This window comes from Capricornis sumatraensis, chromosome 13 (genome assembly GCF_032405125.1).
Source record: "Capricornis sumatraensis isolate serow.1 chromosome 13, serow.2, whole genome shotgun sequence".
Taxonomy (NCBI): Eukaryota; Metazoa; Chordata; class Mammalia; order Artiodactyla; family Bovidae; genus Capricornis; species Capricornis sumatraensis.
In genome coordinates, this window is record NC_091081.1 from 84,837,263 (window position 1) to 84,860,951 (window position 23,689).

At 41.7% G+C, this 23,689-nt stretch overlaps 1 protein-coding gene across 1 annotated transcript in view; it reads right to left on the bottom strand.

Annotated features, from left to right (window-relative positions):
* PRKN (parkin RBR E3 ubiquitin protein ligase) overlaps positions 1-23,689 on the bottom strand; it is a 1,204,761-nt gene that overhangs the window by 797,584 nt on the left and 383,488 nt on the right. The window contains exons 4-5 of the mRNA XM_068985007.1: positions 10,417-10,428; positions 8,953-8,984 (exon numbers count right to left, since the gene is read on the bottom strand). Coding sequence (XP_068841108.1) covers positions 8,953-8,984; positions 10,417-10,428 — 44 coding nt within the window. The remainder of the gene's footprint in view (positions 1-8,952; positions 8,985-10,416; positions 10,429-23,689) is intronic.

Genomic DNA, 23,689 nt, shown 5'->3' on the forward strand with positions numbered 1-23,689 from the left:
TGTCTAGGTTTGTCATAGTTTTTCTTCCAAGGAGCATATTTTATAGTAATCAACTGTACAGGACCTACTGTATGGCACAGGGAACTCTATTCTCTATTCTGTAAAACCTATATGGGAAAAGAATCTGAAAAAGAATGGATATATGTATATGCATGAAAATCACTTTGCTGTACACCTGAAACTAACACAATATTGTAAATCAACTATACTCCAATGTAAAATAGAGATTAAAAAATAATCACAGCAAAAAAAAACCACACACACACTATATGCCTCAAATGATGGCTGAAGACAGTAGTCAATGCCTGGAATATACTTCTAAGTCTCCTGATGTGATGAGCCCAGCTGGGCCAGAATGCATGGAGAGGGAAAAAAGAAAAAAAAAAAAATCTCTGCATAAACACAAACAAGTTAGGAAATCAACCTAAGGTAGAAAGTCAAGATTCAAATACACGGAAACCTGCAAGAGAGAGCAGAGTCCTGGTGGTCCCAGAAGGGCCACTTGTCGCAAGGCTGGGAAAGAGCAGACAGTCCTTAGGGGAGAGGAATTCAAAAGGCAAACACACCAGGCAAACTTCAAAATTCAAACTCACCAGAGACCTCAGTCTGTTCCAAGACATGGACCTCAAGGTACTCGCCATGAAAGGATCAGTTCAGTTCAATTGCTCAGTCGTGTCTGACTCTTTGCGAAAACATACTATTGAAACATATTATTTTTCTAGGATATTTGGCTAAAAATAAAATTGTTGGAATATATGCTAAGTGTATGTTCACTTTATGCTAACCATCTAGTTCAGTTCAGTTCAGTTCAGTTGCTCAGTCGCATCCGACTCTTTGCACCCCATGAACCACAGCACGCCAGGCCTCCCTGTGCATCACCAACTCCCAGAGTTCACACAAACCCATGTCTTTCGAGTTGGTGATGCTATCCAACCATTTCATTATCTGCCATCCCCTAATCCTCCTGCCCTCAATCTTTCCCAGCATCAGGGTCTTTTCCAATGAGTCAGCTCTTTGCATCAGGTGACCAAAGTACTGGAGTTTCAGCTTCAACATCAGTCCTTCCAATGAACACCCAGGACTGATCTCTTTTAGGATGGACTGGTTGCATCTTCTTGCAGGATCAGAAACAGGCAAATACTATCCTGTTAAAAAAGCGCAATGCCTTACTTCATCCTTGTCTTGAAAAAGGGATACTTTTTGAATGTATTTATAGATAGCATCTAATTCTAAATGATCCTGAGTTCTTTTGGTTAACTGTCTCATTCTGTTGTAATGTTTGTTTCCAAGGACTTAACTGAGTAATTAAGGAAGAGAATGGTAACCTAACCAATCTGAAAAATCTCTCCTCCTTATGTCAGTATATGATGGTGTGAAAGATTTGTTCCTCTTGGCCTACTTTATTTTTAAAGAATCTTAAGTACAAATGATGCGTAATCTCGAGATGCTTATTTAAGAAGTGAGTAAGGAACACTTTATTTCATTCCTCCTCCTCTCCAGCACCCAGATGAGTATCTTGCATTTACTCTTAGTTGAGTATATTGGCAGCAAAATGAGACAGACCTGCTTCAGTTGGACTGTTCATCATTTTGCATCTGTGCAGCTCTTTGACAGTAACTTGGCTGATGAAGGAAATCTGTTGAAGTACAGCAGACGGTAAGACCTTCCTGAAGCCTCACTTTCTGACTTGAGCTACTTTAAGCAAAAGCAATCGAACTTTTCAAGTAGGTGCACCTGACTCAGTCGTTCTGAATGTACTCAAATGTGATGAGGCCGTGAAGACCCTGCGTCTAGACCATGGCACAAGGTGCCATTTGGGTGATGGCCCAGAACTTTTCAGGCAAATGTCTCAGCTTCATAAACCGTAACTGACATAGAGTATGAATGCTGAGTCCTTACTTTTTATCTGACTCCTGTGACCCCCTGGACGGCAGCACCTCAGGCTCCTCTGTGCGCCACTATCTCCTGGAGTTTCTTCCAATTCATGTCCACTGAGTCCATTTTACCATCTAACCACCGCATCCTCTAACCATGCCACCCTCGTCTCCTTTTTCCTTCAGTCTTTTTCAGCATCAGGATCTTTTCCAATGAGCATGCTTGACTGCCACTATTTCATTACTAAAAATTAGATTTTTGAAAAATGTTGATAAATGAAGATTATAATGCTAATGAGATATGAGAGAAAAGCAACGCCAACACATTTCTGCATTGGTTTTGAATGGTAAGCTTTCAGGTGAAGTGGAAAAATTTCTGAAAGCCATTTTAACAAATGCAAATTAAGGGGAAATTGTACAATGACAGGTATTTTGCTTTATTGTTTTGAGAGCTCAGCTTGACAATGATATAATCCCTAAGAAGAAAGCATTTAAAAATGTTATCGGTGTAGAGAATTCAGACAGTGACTCAATTACACATCGTCTCTGTGCTAATCGTTTCTAATATGAGACGTGTGTGCTGTGCTAAGTCGCTTCCGTCATGTCCAATTCTTTGCATCCCCATGGACTGTAGCCTGCCAGATTCCTCTGTCCATGGGATTCTCCAGGCAAGAATACTACAGAGCACTGCCGTTTCCTACTCCAGGGGTTCTTCCAGACCCAAGGATCCAGCCCAAGTCTCTTATGTCTTCTACGGCTACAGGAGGGTTCTCTACCACTCGTGCTGCCTGGGAAAGCCTACTGAGCCCTTAACATGCCGTATGTGTTGTGTTTAAGGACAAGAGACCCATGCTAGTAAAGATAAGAGTAGATTGCATACTTTCAGTTCCTCTTCTCTTTTGAAGCCATAAAATTTTTTAACAACTAGTTTCCACGCCCATGTAGGATGCAAAAGTTTTCCTTTGTATTAAAAATAATATTGACAGAAACAAAAAGAGTGGATTGTATTGGGGTGTTTCAGAGTCAAAGATATTTGAGTTTATAACCTGGGGCAATTTGGGAAGCAGAACGCTATGGAGGTCCCCAAGGTGCAGTATAACTAACACCAGCACACCTCTTGGAGTGTGGGTGGGCACTGTGAGAAGAGATCAAACATCCCTTCCTTTATTGGTACTCTTTACATGGCAAATGTGAAGGGATTCTGCAGAGGCACAGAATGTCCCAATCCATTCATTCTGAGTTAAGCAAAAAGGAGGTAAGTCTAGATAAGCTTGATCTAATCAGGGACCCACATAAGGGACCCAGGTCTTTTCAGCTTAGAAGCTGATAGAACAGAGACTGTGTGGGATGGCGTCCGTCTCTGGATTCTCCACACGTGTTAACATTTTCTTTTTGAAATGCTTTCTTCCGAGGGGTTATGTCATTGTCAAGCTGACCTCTCAAACCAATAAAGATGAAGGAGACTCTCCTGCTGCTTGACGCAGCGAGCTGCCTGTGGTGAGAGTGCCTGCAAGAGGCCCGGGGCCGAGAGACGCTGTGTGGAGCAGGGACCGCAGCCCTGCAACTGCAGAGCCTGAACCAAGGCAACAGCCAGGAAAGCCTGGAAAGGATGAAGAACCCAGAACAGAGCAACGGGATAGCGAGACCCTGAACAGAGGAGCCGGTTACACCGTGCCCACGTACCTGGCCTACAGAAATCTGTGAGAGTGGAAATGGGGCTTGGAGTCACTGCAAGTGGTCATCCGTTACACAGCTGTTGTTTGCTCAGGCAGTCAAGTCCGACTCTTTGCCATCCCATGGACCGCAGCATGCCAGGCTTCCCTGTCCTTCACTAACACCCAGAGTTTGTCAAATTCATGTCCATTGGGTCAGTGATGCTAACTATTGTTACGCACGACAACAGACTAATACAGTGAGCTGTTCACTTAGCCTACCTAACGTCGGTTTCATAAGCATAAATGGAGATCATAAACAAGGTCACTATAATAATTCAGTCTGATTACATGCCTGTAACACCTAGAGCCAGACGTCCTGGAAAGTGAAGTCAAGTGGGCCTTAGAAAGCATCACTATGAACAAAGCTAGTGGAGGTGATGGAATTCCAGTGGAGCTATTTCAAGTCCTGAAAGATGATGCTGTGAAAGTGCCACACTCAATATGCCAGCAAATTTGGAAAACTCAGCAGTGGCCACAGGATTGGAAAAGGTCAGTTTTCATTCCAATCCAAAAGAAAGCCAATGCCAAAGAATGCTCAAACGACCGCACAATTGCACTCATCTCACATGCTAGTAAGTTAACACTCAAAATTCTCTAAGCAAGGCTTCAGCAATACATGAACCATGAACTTCCAGATGTTCAAGCGGGTTTTAAGACAGGCAGAGGAAACAGAGATCACACTGCCAACATTTTCTGGATCATGGAAAAAGCAAGAGAGTTCCAGAAAAACATTTATTTCTGCTTTCTTGACTATGCCAAAGCCACAACAAACCATGGAAAATTCTGAAAGAGATGGGAATACCAGACCACCTGACCTGCCTCTTGAGAAATCTGTATGCAGGTCAGGAAGCAGCAGTTAGAACTGGACATGGAACAACAGACTGGTTCCAAATAGGGAAAGGAGTATGTCAAGGCTGTATATTGTCACTTTCCTTATTTGACTTATATGCAGAGTACATCATGAGAAAGGCTGGGCTGGAAGAAGCACAAACTGGAATCAAGATCGCCGGGAGAAATATCAATAACCTCAGATATGCAGATGACACCACCCTTATGGCAGAAAGTGAAGAGGAGCTAAAAAGCCTCTTGATGAAAGTGAAAGAGGAGAGTGAAAAAGTTGGCTTAAAGCTCAACATTCAGAAAATGAACATCATGGCATTTGGTCCCAACACTTCATGGGAAATAGATGGGGAAAAAAATAGAAACAGTGTCAGACTTTATTTTTGGGGGCTCCAAAATCACTGCAGATGGTGACTGCAGCCATGAAATTAAAAGACGCTTACTCCTTGGAAGAAAAGTTATGACCAACCTAGATAGCATATTCAAAAGCAGAGACATTACTTTGCCAACAAAGGTCTGTCTAGTCAAGACTATGGTTTTTCCAGTGGTCATGTATGGAAGTGAGAGTTGGACTGTGAAGAAAGCTGAGCGCCGAAGAACTGATGCTTTTGAACTGTGGTGTTGGAGAAGGCTCTTGAGAGTCCCTTGGACTGCAAGGAGATCCAACCAGTCCATCCTAAAGGAGATCAGTCCTGGTTGTTCATTGGAAGGACTGATGCTAAAGCTGAAACTCCAATACTTTGGCCACTGCATGCGAAGAGTTGACTCACTGGAAAAACCCCTGATGCTGGGAGGGATTGGGAGCAGGAGGAGAAGGGGAAGACAGAGGATAAGATGGCTGGATGGCATCATCGACTCTATGGACATGAGTCTGAGTGAGCTCCGGGAGTTGGTGATGGACAGGGAGGCCTGGCGTGCTGTGGTTCATGAGGTTGCAAAGAGCCAGACATGACTGATTGACTGAACTGAACTGAACTGAACATGATAGGAGCTCAGTGAAGACTGTTAGTGATAGTAACGCTACTAATAGCACCGGGATTCCCAAGTGGCACAGCGGTAAAGAATCCGCCTGCCAATGCAGGAGACACCGGAGACAGGGGTTCAATCCTGGGTCAGAAAAATCCCCTGGAGTAGGAAATAGCAACCCACTCCAGTAATGACTCTGTCAAAAAAATTTTTAATTCGTCTTGAACTAATAAACTGTGAAAAGTCTTCATGTTTTGCTTGTATGTTTTCTTGCCTTTTCTTTTCTTTCTGAAAAAAATTAACTTTTGGTTGGATATAATGTTATATCTCAATTCACATATGTAATTAAATAAAGTATCATTACTCATAATAATAATTATTGACTATTTCTTAAAGCAATATTTGAACATGTTGTCACTCAGCAGTGTATGAACCAAAGGGATGGGATTTTTCACTAACTCATTTACAACTTACTTCTGGAAGGCAGTGAGAAAATCTACTCAGAAAGTAGATGGACTGTAGAAGGAATGAATGTTTAAGTTAGCATAAATATAAGCAACATAAAAAATCATATGATTTTTTAAAAAATGACAATATTTAATGAGAAAAATAAAAATACATATCAAAATGTATTATTGATGAAGAATACACCTAAACTGTGAAAGGACTGGAGGAGAACTCTGCTTAGAAAGACATCTTGGATTTGGCAGTAAGCATTTTGCTTTATTCCGATAGAATCAACAGTCTGAGTATAAATCACCAACAGCCACGGAGGGCTTCCCAGGTGGTGCAGTTGGTAAAGAACCTGGCTGCCAGTGCAGGAAATACAAGAGACGTGGGTTCAATCCCTGGGTCGTGAAGATCCCCTGTAGTAGGAAATGGCAACCCACTACAGAATTCTTGCCTGGGGAGTCTCATGGACAGGGGAGCCTAGTGCACTATAGTCCATGGGGTTGCAAAGCGTCGGGCACGCTTGAGTGACTGAGCGCAAACACACACCAGCCCTGCACTGCATTCTGGCCTGCTATTTATATTTGACTACAGGAGAGAGGCTGTATTTCAGGAAGCCTGAAATGTTTAATAAAGATGACAACATTTAGTCTTTGAAGACAAAAACATATCAGGTTACTGAAATTGCATAACACCTAAGGCCCTCTCCAGGAACGCTTGGAAATGGGTGAATGAGACACTGTCTGCAGCTCTGCACTCGCTCCAGGTAAGGCCTGTGCACCCCCTCTGGCTCCCAGCCACCACATCCTCTCTTCCCATCTGTCACTGTCTACTGAGCGTGTGCACACATGGCCTCACCCCTACTTTTGGAATCAGACAAGGTCCTCAGTAATAGACCACAACCTCAAACAAAATAAACCCGTAATACACCAGCAAAGCAAGCAGGCTGCCTGGGGGAATGTGTACCTTCTTTGGGGTCAAGCACATGCAACTAGACTACCTGCTCCCCTCTCCAGAACAGATGATGTGGGGTAAACACGGGCTCACCTCGGTTTCTAGCAAAATGAGGAGCCCACCTACGTCACGGGGCTGCCGAGAGGCTTCACACGGTCCACAGGAGACTTGCAGAGCAGCCCCCCCGGCACCCACATGCTGGGAATTTCCTTTCTGCCCGATAATCAGACAAATCCAGTGCCGTGTCAAGGCAACCAGAGCAGAGACGCCCACTTCTCTACAGATCTGTTCTAAGACTCCCTCTTACACGCTTTCCAGCCTTCATTATATTGAAAATCATAGAGAAGCAGATCCAGGGGTTATGAATCACATGACAATTTCCTAGTGTCTATTTATGAACAGGAGGGCTTTGATCGTTCTGTATAAATACAGGCAAACTCAGCTTCTTTTCCCTCACTGATGCCACATGTATTTTGGATGATGTGGTTGGGCAGACATGCCCACAGGCTCCAGGGGTGCTGTTCTCACTTTGAACAAAATGGTTGATGTACACGGAGACTGGATGGTAAATAATTATGCAATCACGAATATGGGAATACTTCACTCACATATTCTTTAAAGACCTTACTTTTTCATGAAAGCTCGTGAGTGGAAAAAGCATGAGCCTCGATGCAGAGAGAACCATGTTCAGACTCTGTCTCTGTCACTGTGGGATCAGTGGCAAGTGCAACCCGCGCCCCTGAGCCTTGATTTCCTCATAAGAGAGTCAGTTCCTAGGCAGGTTGATAAGAAGTCCAGGGTCCCTGAAAAGGAGGACAAAGCGGGGCCGGGGCTCTTGAAGTGGAGATAGGGGGCTGGAATTCTCAGGGAGGAGGAAAGGACAAACATCTTTTTTTTTTTTTTTTTCTCTATAGTCCTTAGTCTTAGTCACATAAAACTTTTCATTAAGCCCCAAACCGATGATTACAAAACAAACAACTCAGTTTAAACTCTGTACTAAGGATTAAATACCAACAATGTATCCTGCTTGAGGACAGTTTCTCCTTCCTGAAAACCTTCTGGCTAATCCTATTATCTTAAAATGTAAATTATGAGAGTGGGTCTAGTAAGATTTATTGTAATAACTAATTAAAAAAGCATATAACTCCCTTGCTAACACTAGCAAGGGGGGCAGTCTCAGTCCCCCTTCTGATGTCTATGTCTGAAACTTTCTCTGTCCCTTTTCATACTTTAATAAAACTCTGCTACAAAAAGCTCTTGAGTGATCAAGCCTGGTCCCTGGTCTCGAAGTTAAATCTTCTTTGGAGATTGCGAATCTGACACCATTCACAGAAAGCTATAACTCATCTAAAATGGAAACACTGACCTCACAGGTTGGTGAAGACTAAAATGAAAAAGAATATATACACACACAGGACAAAGGTCTGTCTAGTCAAAGCTATGGTATTTCCAGTAGTCACGTATGGATGTGAGAGCTGAACCATAGAGAAGGCTGAGCGCCTTGATGATTTCGAACTATGATGCTGGAGAAGACTCTTGAGAGTCCCTTGGACTGCAAGGAGATCAAACCAGTCCATCCAAAAGGAAATCAACCCTGAATATTCATTGGAAGGACTGATGCTGAAGCTGAAGATCCACTACTCAGGCCACCTGATGGGAAGAAGTGACTCATTAGAAAAGACCCTGATGCTGGAGAAGGAGACAACAGAGGATGAGATGGTTGGATGGCATCACGGACTCAATGGACATGAGTTTGAGCAAGCTCCAGGAGTTGGGGAAGGACAGAGAAGCCTGGTGGGCTGCAGCCCGTGGGGTTGCAAAGAGTCAGACACACTGAGCAACTGAAAAACATCAATATCTATGTTTATACACATAACTTCGGATCAGATACAGACATGCATACTACTTTGAAGTAATATTTATAAGATATATATTTAGGAAACTGCATATGTGTATACAAATAAAGGTAGGAAGGAGCAATGATCCTAAGGGAAACCTATTGTTAAGGAATTGGGGAGACAGCATCAAGAAATGCGAAAAATAAAAACTCAGGAAAAATCGGGCACTTAGAAAGAACTTGAGGAAAAAGAGTCAGCAGCAAACCTAAGGGAACGAATGTGAGGGCCCTGGGGAGAAACAGGCAGGACAGCGGCCTGAAGAGCCTGCTTCCGGGCTGTTCCGAGACCTTCCTGTCGTTTAGGCACATCTGACTCTTTGCGACCCCATAGACTGTAGCTCGCCAGGATCCTCTGTCCATGGAGTTTTTCAGGCAAGAATACTGGAGCGGTTTGTCGCTTCCTCCTCCAGAGGATCTTCCTGACTCAGGGACTGAACCTCCATCTCCTGTGTCTCCTGCACGGGCAGGCAGATTCTTAAACTGATCAGCCATCAGGGAGCCAGCCCCTCCAGGGTGCCTCTTAGGAAGGTGAGGGGCCCAGGCCATCCCCACTGGAATTATAACACAAAGTACTCTGCAAATGGAAGCAGTCATCAGGAACAGGGTTACTTGGGTCAAGTGACAGGAACTTGGGAGAAACCCAGGAAAGGCGTGTGGAGAGTGCGAGGCTTTTCTGCTGCTGCTTCTTGTTTTGCTTTGTTTGCATGGCTTCCCTGGAGGCTCAGCCGGTAAAGAATCTGCCTGCAACGTGGGAGACCTGCGTTGGATCCCTAGGTTGGGAAGATCCCCTGGAGAAGGGAAAGGCTACCCACTTTCCCTGTATTTTACCAGTATTCAGGCCTGGAGAATTCCATGGACTGTATAGTCCACGGGGTCGCAAAGAGTCGGACGCGACTGAGAGACTTTCACTTCACCTCATTTCACTCCCTGGTGGTTCAATGGTAAAGAATCTGCCTGCAAGGCCGGAGACCTGAGTTCCATCCCCTGGAGATGGAAATGGCAACCTACTCCAGTATTCTTGCCTGGGAAATCCCATGGACAGAGGAGCCTGGCAAGCTAAATGAAAAGGAAATAAAGCAGGGAGGGGGGGGGGGGGAAATGAAGAGATGGGAGACTAACAAGTATAAAAAGATTAACTCTAGCCTGCTAATTCCTGGGCAAGCCTGACTCACCACTTCTCCCATGGGTTCTAGTTAAGTCAGAACTTCAAAATCAAGCCCAGCCTCATTTCCCTACTGGTACACGGTGCAGCTGGCGAGGAAGCCCTAGAGCTGAGGATGAACACTCAGTCCCCTGGTGCCCAGTGAAGGGACTGAGGGGCCCGGCTACCTGTATCATCCCCATCCCCAGCTCTCCCAGCCTTTCCAGCCCAGACAGGAGAAGGAGACTGGTGAATGAACAGGTTACCCATCTGTGTTTGTGTGTGAGTGTGTGTGTGTGTGCGTGTGTGAGCGTGGTTAGTCATTCAGTTGTGCCTGACTCTTTGAGACCCCGTGGACTGCAGACCGCCAGATTCCTCTGTCCATGGGATTTTCCAGGCAAGAATACTGGGGTGGATTGCGATTTCCTCCTCCATGGGATCTTCCCGACCCAGGGATGGAATCTGCATCTCTTGCTTCTCCTGCATCGGCAGGCAGACTCTTTACCATGACAGCCACTTTATCTGTGTTACTTAATCATTGCAATAAGACATGAATGATATAAATAGACAACTTTCTACGTATCTGTGTGTCTAAGCAGGCAGCACAGTTCTATACAAAAGTCTGAATTTCGGTGCATGTTAGTTCCGCTTGCATCCGCTCTCTTCGGTCACTGACGGGTTGGTTCACTTTAAGCTCAGCAATTTCTGAAAATATGATATTTTCCCTCTTAATGCAGCGAACCAGACCACTGAATATTCTCTCTTAGTTTTCATTATCTGGAATAACTCGGTATTTCTTCTGCTACCCTTTCTACATCCATTAGAACCAAGCTGCTAAAAATCACGGGCTTTCAAAACCCAAAACACATCCAGCTAGTGCTATAATGTAAGACACTCTGTAAATGATCAATAAATCTAAAATCCACAAACATTTCAGTTTTACTTTACAAATGGTTCAAATATGTTAGTCCCAAGTGATGAAATCATATTGTTGATTTTCACTTTGCACTTGACCTCTGCATTAAAGCACAAGGGACTGATGTCAGATTTTACATTACTTTATCTTACTCTCTTCTCGCCCTTTAACTGGAAAAGACGGTAGTGGAAAAAGTTTGGACTCCCATCATTCTCACTCCCAAAGTGACGTATAAAAGCAGAAGCAAAATTACCTACTTAGCCAAAGGTAGTGAGAGTATTAGCAGAATCCTTGGTGTCCCTACAGGAAGCCCTCTTAGAAAGCCTGAGATGGTATCTATGGCTTCCTGGTGGCTCAGTGGTAAGGAATCCACCTGCCGATGCGGGAGACATGGGTTCAATCCCTGGGTCAGGAAGATGCCCTAGAGAAGGAAATGGCAACCACTCTGGCATTTTGCCTGGGTGATCCCATGGACAGAGGAGCCTGGAAGGCTGCAGTCCAAAGGGTCAGAGAGTCACACAATACTTATCGACTAAACTACCAACTACCAGTGCGTGTCTATAGGAAAACTTACAGCAGGAATACATCAATATGTCAGAACCGCATTAATGAAGTCCAGAAAGATAGGGTCAGAGCGGGCTGGTTTGTTTGTTTTTTTTAAAGTAGTTCTCTTCAGTCAGACAAAGTACTTAGTAACCTGGTTGGAAGTAAATGATTTATTATGAGGTTATTTTCACATACTTGATTGTGAATGAGTGAAGTCCAAATATATCAGTGTTGGCAGGACTGGATTCTCCAAGTCAAAGTTACAGCAACCTCACTCCTAAGTTCATCCAAGGAGTTGAATATGAAGCAAAATTTCAGCACAGGAGACACTGACCATTTCATGTGTTAGACGTCTTTCATCTTTATTTCTATTTAAGAAAGTATATCTTGGAACAGTGACGACTGAGGATACCTAAAATTTACCGTTTTGAGGCAAAATTCTAATAGATTTTCTACTACTAGATAGGGCTTCCCAGGAGGCACTGGTGGTAAGGAAGATGCCTGCCAGTGCAGGAGACATAAGAGACGCGGTTCACTCCTTGGGTTGGGAGGTCTCCTGGAGAAGGACGTGGCAACCCACTGCAGTATGCTTGCCTGGAGGATCCCAATGATAGGGGAGCCTGGCGGGCTACAGTCCATGGGGTCACAAAGAGTCGGACACGACTGAAGTGACTTAGGACGCCTACTGCATAGACAAGACTTCACCAATTTTATCCACCAGTGTTTATGTGGGTATATCTCCTAAAATTGTACAAATGCCGCATTTTTAATCTTTTGCAACATGATTTTACATAGAAATTGCTTTTCTTCCGTTATTCAGCTCACTCATCTTCATATATGCTTAATCCTTAACAGTCACTTGTGTTATTTCATGTTGTTCTGACTTTTCTTTTTTGTCATTTCCCTTGATAAATTAATGTCTGTTACTGGCTTCTGAGAACTCATTTATGACTAAGGACGTCATGCAGTGAAAAGGAAATATCATATTCTGTTGCCCAAAAAAAAAGAAAGTATATCTTTTGATAGACATATTCTACTTCAAATGCAAAAATCACAAAATTGGAAAACTCAAATCAAATTATCTATAAAACTTATCATAAGGGCAGTGCAACTGATTCTATAAAACATATTTTGTTGGAAATAGGAATATAGAAGACCACATTTGCGATCTAAAAACCATAAACGAGTCACTGATATTACAACTGACCATCTGCAAGTACACGGGGGGCTGGAGAGAGCCCTTCACTCTTCATAAGTGATGAGTATTGGTAATGATGGCCATGGAACGTGTTATCTGCATGAATGTGAATTTTCATTTAAAAATTTGGCATAAAGTTATGATTCATTAAAATGGAAAACAAGAAATACAAGTGAAAATCTTTTAGCCCACTGATCTCTCACTTTGCTGAAAGATAGTTAAATGGTTTGCAATTAATGCCTGATAAACATGTGAACTCACTGAAGTTATAAATATCTTCAAAGAGCTATTCAAGGCGTATGAAAATCATTTTTAAATGAGCTGAAAACATGAAAATTAGCTCTGCTTAATTGCCTAGCCTAGCCCAGTATTGCATTTTATTTGTTGGTTTACAAGCATCATTTGCAGCCTTCTTGAAGAAGGACTTGCATGGTTCTGCTTTCTCAAATCCTTCTAGATTTTACAGAGTCAGGCGCAGTCACTAGGGAAAGATCCTCGAGTCACAGAAGCCGGCCCTCAGGACTCTGTGTGCAACCCCAGCGGCTCCGTCACAATATTTCACGTGCAATTCGTACTTAATCTGTAAATACTGGAGGTGCCATGGTCCAGTCCCTGGACCTCTTGTTTTTTCTGTCTATACTCACTAGCTAGTAGATCTTCTCCAGGGCCATGGTTTTGAATATATACTCAATGATTTGTGCCAAATTTACATTTCCTGCTTTGAGCTCCATATTCACACAATAAATGACCTCTGTGGCTCATGTGCATTCATTAGCATCTCAAAATTAGTATGTCCAAATTAGCACTCACGATTATTTCCACAAAGCCTGCTTCTGCCCAGTTGTACCCATCTTAAAAAAAAAGGACACCACTATATCCTAAGTGTTTAAGATAAATCCCTATGAACTATACTAAATTCCTCTATCTCTATCATACTCAGTTCAAGATAGATGCAAGCTATCTTCAAACTCTCTTCAGAATTGGACCACTTCTCACCTATACATTCAAGGATGCATAACCCTAATCTAAGCTATTGTCATGCCTTCCCTTGAGCCTCATGAATGCTTCTGCTACGTCCACATCTCCCTGGCCAGGCCATGTCTCCATCTGAGGGTAGAGGAGATGTTTAGAGACATAAATCAGACCCCATTCCTCCTTCTCAGTATGCTTTGATGGCTTCACGCCCACATTCTTTACACAGCCTGTCAGGATACTACTTTATCTTGACTCTCCAAGCTCACACCTAGCACCTGATCCAGCCACAGTATCCTTGCTTGTGTGTGTGTGTGTGCTCACGATCAAACCTGCATCTCTTATGTCTCAGCAGATGGGTTCTTTACCCAACCTTTATCCACCTCCAGTGAGGTGATGTTGAGAGCACAAAGAAATGTAAAATACATTGGATGACTAGAGAGTGAGGTGGAAATGAACTTCTTTAAAAAGGGTGGTCTCTCTAAGCAGAGCTGTGAATGTATTCAGGGATCATTGATCTGTCATGGATCAATGCACACAAGGACATAACACAGGACTGGATCCTGAACAATAAAAGAAGAGGAACACTGGTAGCAGATCAAGACATATCCCGCATCAGCCTGCAGTTTAACCTGAGACGTTCTGGAATTAAGTTCTGGACTATACTGTGCTCATGTCTACACACGGGCTTCCCCTGTGACCCGGTGATGAGGAACCCACCTGCCAGTGGAGGAGACTCAGGCTCCATCCCTGGGTTGGGAAGACCCCCTGGAGAAGAAAATGGCAACCCACTCCAGTATTCCTGCCTGGAGAATCCCATGGACAGGGGAGCCAGCTGGGCTACAGTCCCTGGGGTCACAAAGAGTCAGGCATGACCGAGCGACTGAACACCACCACCAAACACCACACTCAGGGCTCTCACTCGGCCTGTGCACTGGACCTCCCCTCTCTCCCCGCCATTCCTCTCAGCACGGCATGACGCTTCTCTAAATACATTCACAGCTCTGCTTAGAGAGACCACCCTTTCTGAAGGAGTTCATTTCCAGCTCACTCTCTAGTCATCCAATGTATTTTACATTTCTTTGGGCATACAGCATCACCTCGAATTACATATATATATTAATGCATCTACTTTGTTAACTGACTCTCCACGGCACTGTCAGCTTCTTATTGAATGAGTTCCATTTGTATTGTTTACCATTATTTCTACGCACTTAGATCCATGCTGGCGCAGATCAGACAACTAGAGAAAGTGTTAATGAATATCCATACTTTTTCATAGGCTATGTCATAAACAATTCTGAAAACCTATTATTATAATATAAAGTGATGTACAAATACACATGACTGAATAGCAAGCTTGGTAGTTTTAATCAAGTATGCATATGCATATATCTTACTTCAAATTGTGCTCCTGGAGAAGACTCTAGAGAGTCCCTTGGACTGTAAGGAGATCAAACCAGTCAATCCTAAAGGAAATCAACGTTGAATATTCATTGGAAGGACTGAGGCTGAAGCTGAAGCTCCAGTTTTTTGGCCATCTGACATGGAGAGCTGACTCTTTCGAAAAGACCCTGATGCTGGGAAAGACTGAAGGCAGGAGAAGAGGGCAGCAGAGAACGAGAGGACTAGAGAGCATCACGAACTCAGTGGACATGAATCGGAGCAAACTCCAGGAGACAGTGAAGGACAGGGAGGCCTGGCGTGCTGCAGGCCATGGTGTTGCAAAGAGTTGGACATGGCTTAGCAACTGAACAACAATGATGCCTTACTTCAGCATCACAAGTAAATCTAGGACCAGTGAATTCATGACGCAATTAGATGTGTGCATCTGTTAACCATAAACTTAGAAGTAGCTTTGACAACAGCAAATGTTCACAGAGCAGGATGTGCCCAGATGCATTCGGTTTATTCCAAGTCTTCGCTCTGGCTGGAAATATCTGCTGAAACATGTGGGAAGAAGGACACCCTCTTGGAATTGAATGCTCCTGCCACCTTTCTACTCTGAAGAGGATGCCTCATCAGTTTTAACTCTGAGCTCTACAATAACTTGGAAGACAGACAAATGGACTGCAGCATGCCAGGCTTCCCTGTCCTTCACTATCTCCTCTACAAAATAGAGCTTGAAGATAGGAATCTACTCAACAGCTGATAATGGAGAAGGGTCACAGAAATCTAGCCACAGTCTATACCAGAGTCACATTCTGGCTTGCACCATGCCAGTCACCTATATTCCACAAGAAACCCTTCCTCTTAATTCACTGCTCCTATCTTGTACCGGGAAAACCAATTCACAGTGAATAAGGTTTCCATTTCTCTTTGAAGCAGTACTTTATAAAAATTCTATGCATGCCACCTGAAAATGATTTTATATCTCTATTGTAACTTTCTGGTTTTCTTCCTGTCAGATTTTTCTTTTTAATAAAATAGTGAACTCATATCTCTCCCTCCCCAATATGAGGTAAATCCACAGCATGACCACTCCTACCCAACTACAATGCTATAGATGCTGGTGAATTTCCAGAGCCACTTCATAGGCTTTCTTAATAAGCAAAGGAAAATTCATTCTTCCCTGGAAAAATTAAAGACCTACTCTCCCTTCATCGATCCCTCTTCTACTAAAAGCCAAATCAACTTGGAAATAAAATATTCAGAGTGCTAAGGTATCAACCATGTATACAGACACCAACTCCACCCCAGACACTCTCCATGGAGGCTTTCTTATTGACCATCAATTCCCACTCAAATAGTAACATCTCTGATAGCTTACGGAGAAAACTTATTTTTAAAATAGGAAAACCTAATTCATTGCCCCACTGTTCTAAAGAATATTGGTTTTACACATGGACTTCAAAATGATACAGTTGCGTCTTAATAGAAAAACATACATTTTAAAGTAGGGAAGAAATCCTTGAGAAGAAATTTAGCAGCAGTGTTACATGTTTCCTCTAATTCCCCAAAGCCATTGAAGATGAGGAAATGCTTCTTATTTACGTTCAGACCTGCAAGAAAGTGACGTGACGCGAGAGGGAATCCTGGAAAGAGAGACGACGGGAACAACGGTGTCTCGATGCGTGTCCAGAATGGCTGACGCTGTTTCCCATCGTTTGAGAAAATCACAACCCCAATCATAGTATGGTCCCCAAAAAAACTCCTCCTGTGTGGAAACCCACACTCAGCCCAGGTCAGCAGCCTCTCCCAAGACTACCGTCTGATCTACTCTCCTTATAAAGTTACCCCTGAAAATCCCCTGGAGAAGGAAATGGCAACCCACTCCAGTACTCTTGCCTGGAAAATTCCCTGGATGGAGGAGCCCAGTGCGCTACAGTCCATGGGGCGCACACAGGGGACACAATTGAGCGACTTCACTTTCACTTTCACCCTTCTCTGTCAGCCAGTTCTTTCTAGCCTTGTCTCTTCCTCTCTATAAAGGAAAACCTCTTCTTCCAAACTCCTAAGCGGCTTGTAGATCTTCTGGTCAGAATGGTCATATAATTGTAGCAGGCCTCTTGACCTCTTGCAATGATTCATCAATAACTCTTTCAAATAAAGTCTCTCCTTAGTAAATGGGGATGCATTTTTAAATTTGACAATATTTACAAGGAATGCTTTCTTAAGAAGTTAGAATAGTTATCACTGTTTCTCACTTTTGTCTAAGTTTCCCCCTAGAATTTGGAAGAAAAATCGTGCCTGGCATAGAAATGACGTATACAAGGAAACTGGAAAATTATTAGACAACAAAAAATTAAATCACCAAAGAAATTTATACAAAGCAAAGGGCAAGACACAGCACATTAAAAACAGTCAGTGAAACAATAACAACAGCAACATAACAAGGTACCCACAAAGGAGAAATGATTTACATAATCATTTCACACTTTTTACCCCTTCACATTATGGAAATTTCTTTGTTCACACTATCTCCAGAAGTCTGTTAAATGTTTGTGATGCTTCAGTGCTTTTCTGAAGAAAATTTTGTCAGGAATGAAAAGAGCCTTACCTATCAATAACAGAGGCAGTTGAAAGATCAGAGGAAAGAAATTAGTCTGTCCGAAATACATGGTTTCTGCCTTAGCTCTTGATCACGGAAGCAGGCAGAGAAGGACAGCTTATCCTATTCCATCTTTACATCTGAGAATTTTAATAATAAGGAAACAGTGACCTAAGTATTTAAAAAGGTCATGAATTCATGCAATCTTCTATCACTCTCAATGGGAGGTGTCCAGTAAACTCAGATGATGTTTCAAAATACATAGTCATTTTATTTCAGTATCAAGGGTGGCATTCCATTAAAAGGTGCTTGCAAGTACAAGCTGTCAAGCCAGAAGCAAGGCAGACAGCCCCAGCCCAAGACCTAGAGGAACCTCCTTGGTCCCTGGGGCATAAGACATGAGAGTCCAAGGCCAGGTTGTCCTGGCAAAGATGTGTCTCAGCAAAGAGTTGACTCATTTAAAAAGACCCTGATGCTGGGAAAGATTGAGGGCAGGAGAAGAAGGGGACAACAGGGGGTGAGATGGTTGGATGGCATCACTGACTCAATGGACATGAGTTTGGGTGAACCCCGGGAGCTGGTGATGGACAGGGAGGCCTGGTGTGCTGCTGTTCATGGGGTCGCAAAGAGTCAGACATGACTGAGCGACTGAACTGAACTGAACTGAACCAGTATAATATGCTCTGCCTAGAATGATGGTTTGAAAAAAAGTGATAGAATCACTGACCTTGGACTGATATCCATCTCTTACTTTTCAGCAGAGAATTTTATGTGTTGACTTGAATTTCCTTGCAATGTTTGAAACTGAAAGTCGATAATGTATGTTAAAGTTAAAAAGCTTAAAGAATTATTTTGCTCCATTGCACCCTGTACTTTTACTTCAGTTCTGCCAATTGTCCTTTATTAGGCCTCAAAATTACTGTCACCATTATCATCACTATTTTAGTCAATCATGTAGGGAAATATACCTGGATTTGGATTTTGTTAAGAGGTTTGGAACACTTTAGAATTCTATAAGAATTTTAGTAACTAAATTGCACCAACTACTAAAGGTATAATGTAGGGACCTCCCTGGAAATCCCTGTGTGCAGGGGGCACTGGTTCTGTCCCTAGTCAAGGAATTACGATTCTGCATGCCACTTAGCATTACAGCGTTTGTGTGTGTGTATATACATATATATAATATGCAAATGATATATAAGAAATGCATCAAGACTTTCATTATTTTATCCCAACAGCTATAGAGTCAGCGTAATGAATTCACAGATAACACAGATAAATCAGGTTTTCTTCAATTTAAATGGTGACATTTTATTTAGTTTCAGTATAATTCTTTCTAGAAGGATTTTAAAAACATTGAATTTCCTGCATATTTTCCACTGCAAGTAACTGTCTAATTTAACAGTCTCCACTCTAAAATCATTTATGTATTTATTGATAGTACAGCCCTTGGGTGTCTATAAAGTAGACATTTGCATTTAAAATGGGAAGCTACAAAAGAAACTTTTAAAAATAAGAAATGGCATATAAGAGAAGGGAAACAAAAGTAGATATAAATTGATCTTTGACCCTCCCAGGATTCAGAGCAAAATGTACCCGCAAACATACCAGCTCATCGTCTTACTTGGTGGATAGTTTTTCCTCATTTCTCATGAAACCAAGAGGTGCAAGTTTCTTTAGTATTTATCATGAAAATGCAGTTTCCCACAATATTAACGCTTATTATATATTTGCACCAAAAAGAGAAACTCAACTGTGAAACTAAGAATGTTATTTAGTATTTACTGAAAGCAGATGGTCTAAAGTGACCTACTAGCCGCAGAATAAAATATGCTAATTTTGATGAAGTATCCTTTTATTTTCTAATTAGTGCACTCCTGTATAAAATCTCACTAGGTATTTACCTTTTATGAAGTATATTTAAACAAATGAGTTGTCTCCTAAATATAATCACTTCTTAAACAACAAACAACTATTACCTTATACAAAAATATATTTTCTGGCAATATATTCACAATGCTGTGGTGAATTAAAAGAGCATATTCACATCTACAAATACCTTCCCTATCTGGCCAGGAAAAATCTCTGAGTTATATCAGACAAAAGCTAACTCATACGTGCTCTCACCTCCTTGCCCCTTACCTTGTCTATGAGACCATCAACTTCAATTTACATGAAAGAGACTTAAGAACAGGAACATAATTAGACACTTTCATGAGAGGTAATTATGTCATATAGTGATGACTATTCCTCAAAGTGCCCCTGGATCCATTAGAAGAAAACATTTCTTTTCCATGAGAATATTGGAAACTTCTGGGGTATGGGGAAAGGTGACGTTGTCATCAGCGTTCAAAGCATATGATATGAACGGGGTCCTCCACATGACGATGACTGCAATCAATTACCGAGTGTGTGTTCTGTTTTCTGAGATGGGCTCAATTTATCATTTTATTGAAAAGGTTTCATTATGCTAATGTCTTACAAAATCACCCTCTGCCAATGCTGGAAGGTCATGAGGGGATATAAATTTTCATACTGAGAACCATGAGGTTGTATAGCAGTCTCCAAGGGTTAATAAAAAGCCATCCAAGTGTGCTCAAGGACTTATCAATGGCAACTCAGATGCTTATCTAGTTAACAAAAGGAAAAACAGGAGAATATTCTAAGGTAAACATTGAAAAAAATAAACCTAATGCTATAAGTATAGGGGTATTAAAACTTGGCTTCAAGTGTAAGGGTAGCTTTTTGGAAAAAAAAAAATCTTCAGCTAAATTTTGATTTACCTATCAATTTGAAGTTTCAGTAGATCAGACACATATTAAATAGGTCTGTGTTACATAGTACCTAGACTGTTTATTTCAGTTCCCTACAACCTTCATCTACCATTTTCAAATACTCTCGAAAATAAGCCTTCTAAAGGTCTAGTATATGTGCAAAATTAATATGTATATTTTTGTGTAACGTTGTGTTTATAAGGTGGGTGTTTAGGTTTCTGTCTAGCCCTTAATCCCACATCTGAGTCTCAGTAAAAGAAGTAGGATGAGCTACTATTCATTTCAAGCTGATATCATTCCCTAGAGTAATGTTTGTTTCCATCTTTCTACGAATTATTGATTCCTTCCAATCACCGAGGACTGTGAACCTAATTCATGAATATATTCCATTATCAATCCATCAATAATTTGTAGTTATGGGTAATGACAGTCAAACAGCTGAGTAAAAACACTTATAACCAGATAGCTCCCTTTGGACCAATTATTGTAAATCAAAGCAACACTGAAGAAAAACAGTTGCTCTTAGAAATATTTGTGTGTACACATTTGGCATCCACGGTTCTAGGGAAGCCTGAAAACAGGCTGTGAACGGCAGAAACTGCTTGCTGGACTGGCATTCTGTTATGGCTGGTTCCGTCGCTGTGTGCCCACATAGGTTTATATTCTATAAAATGAGCGTTCCTTAGATCCAGGAGGCCATTGTGAGTGGGTCACTGATCACATTGTGATTCTATTCTCAAAGAGGTGATGACTAAGAAGCCAGGTATGGTTCAGGCCTGGGCAAGAGCAATCTCATGCTGTGTTAAAGTACAGAGATGGAGCTATACAACATGTTCTCTCATGACCTGGAACTAATTTGACACACACACAAAAAAAGTTTTAGAAACATGTCTAAAATGGTTTGAAAGCATAGTTCATAAAACTGTGTTTCAACAAAAAAAGAGAGAAACAATTACACAAAAAGAGAGAAATAATTACCTAACTCCTTAACAAATGCATGTTATAAAGTTTCTCATTAGCTAACACAAAACATATTGAAAAGTGGTTTTCCTATGGCTGTTATGAATTTCCTGCCAACTGATAAACATGTGTTCACGTCAAAGGCAAATCTATGAAAACCAGACATCCTTAACATGGGAAACCGTTACTCAGCTATCTTATAAAAACGGAGGTATTTATTGAAGGTTTCAGAATAGAGTGGCTGTTGCGTCAAAGTGTATACCATTAGTGTTAATTTTACAAACCAGGCCAAATCAGGTACTCATGAACACCTGGGTCAAATTCAAAGAGAATGGAATTTTGAACCAAATATTTTGGTTCAAATCTTAGTTTCAACAACTTTTAAAAATGGATCTTGGACAAAACATTTTGTATTTACTCTCAGATTTTGTGTAAAACAGAATAATACTTATGTTCCAAGTAAAAATCAAGTAATATAACATACATGTAAAAGTTTCATAAATTAAGTGTTAGAAAAACAATAGTTATTCTATTTAGAGTTAAAAACAAACATGTCTCTCCAATGGATTTAGGGCAATGGATTGTGGGAAGAAATACCATTCTCTATAACAATTCACACATTAAATAGAAATGCTTTAGTTTCACTTTCTCAATATTCAAAGAAATATATATGAAACTTGGAATTAGGTCAAAGAGATTATTTTTGTTTCTTAAGTGCTATGGAGATCTATTCCTTGGATTAATTTACAACATTGTAAGGATCAGAGTTTATTTCCATTAGAGATGCAAAGAATTTCTATCTCGTGGAACAGATGGGCCCAAATATTATCTATTGCCCAGCAAGAACTTAACAAATTTTATATCTAATCAAGCAATCTTATTCTAACTTGTCTTCATTGAACTATCTACGTAAAATCTCTAGGATTGCTGGGAGAAAGATCACCAACCTCAGTTATGCAGATTATATCACTCTAATGGCAGAAAATGAAGAGAAACTAAAGAACTTCAGGAAGAGAGTGAAAGGAGAGAGTGAGAAGGCTGGCTTAAAACTCAGCATTCAAAAAACAAAGATCATGGCATCCAATCCCGTCATTTCATGGCAAATAGAAGGGGGAAAAGTGGAAACAGTGACAGATTTATTTTCTTGGGCTCCAAAACCACAGTGGAAGGTGACTGCAGCCACAAGATTAAAGTATGCTTGCTCCTAGGAAGGAAAGCTATGAGAAATCTAGACAGTGTAACAAAAAGCAAAGACATCCCATTGCCAACAAACGGCCATATAGTCAGAGCTATGGTTTTTCTAGTAGTCATGTATGGATGTGAGAGTTGGATCATAAACAAGGCTGAGCGCCAAAAAAATTGATGCCTTCCAGTTGTGGTGCTGGAGAAGATTCTTGAGAGTCCCTTGGACAGCAAGGAGATCAAACCAGTCAATCCTAAATGAAATTAACCCTGAATATTCATTGGAAACCTGAAACTGAAGCTCCAGTATTTTGGTCATCTGATGCAAACCGCTAACTCATTGGAAAAGTCCCTAATGCCGGGAAAGATTCAGGGCCAAAGAAGAAAGTATCAGAGAATGAGATGGTTGGCTGGCATCACTGACTCAATGGACATGAGTCCGAACAAACTCCGGGAGATAGTGAAGGACAGGGAAGCCTGCCATGCTGTATTCTGTGGGCGTGGCAAACAGTCAGACGTGACTTAGTGACTGAACAAAAACCACCACTCCAAATTCTTTGAAGCAATTTATACAGTTAGCTGTTTCCCTATTAAATAATTAGTTGAATAAAATGTTAACATCTGTTCATTTTATATCGGCAGGACAGTCATAGTTTTACCTATTTGAAAATCAAACTTTGGCAACATTAGAGGACTCAAGTAAACTGCCCTAGCAGAGACGTCATGGACTGTAAAGCCAAGGTGCATCTTTTCTTGGTCCCTAAGGAGTATCTTGAGTAAAAAGGAAGGTTAACTCTACCAGCCCTGCTACTCTGCGTTTCCCCCTTTCTGCCCCTTTCATGCTGCTGGTGTATTCACTCCTTGCAGGTTACAGTGAACGGGAAACGGTCTTACGGTCTGACTCACAAGGTGTGAAGATGGAATTAACCCTCCTCTGTTGAGTGTTGCTGCTCAGTCACTTCAGTCGTGTCTGACTCTGCGACCCCATGGACTGCAGACTGCCAGATTCCTCTGCCCATGGATTTTCCCAGCCAAGAATACTGCAGTGGGTTGCCATACCCTCCTCCAGGGATCTACCGAACCCAGGGATCAAAGCTGCATCTCCTGCACTGCAGGTGGGGTCTTCACCACTGAGCCACCGGGAAAGCCCATATATTATATAGGTGTGTATATTTTTTATTTATATAATATATATAAATATATATATATTTATAATGCCATAAATATATCTTGGAAGGTAGAAAAAGAACATTGCTTAGTCTCTAAGTTTTGTCCCCTTTGCGACCCCATGGAATGTAGCCCACTAAGCTCCT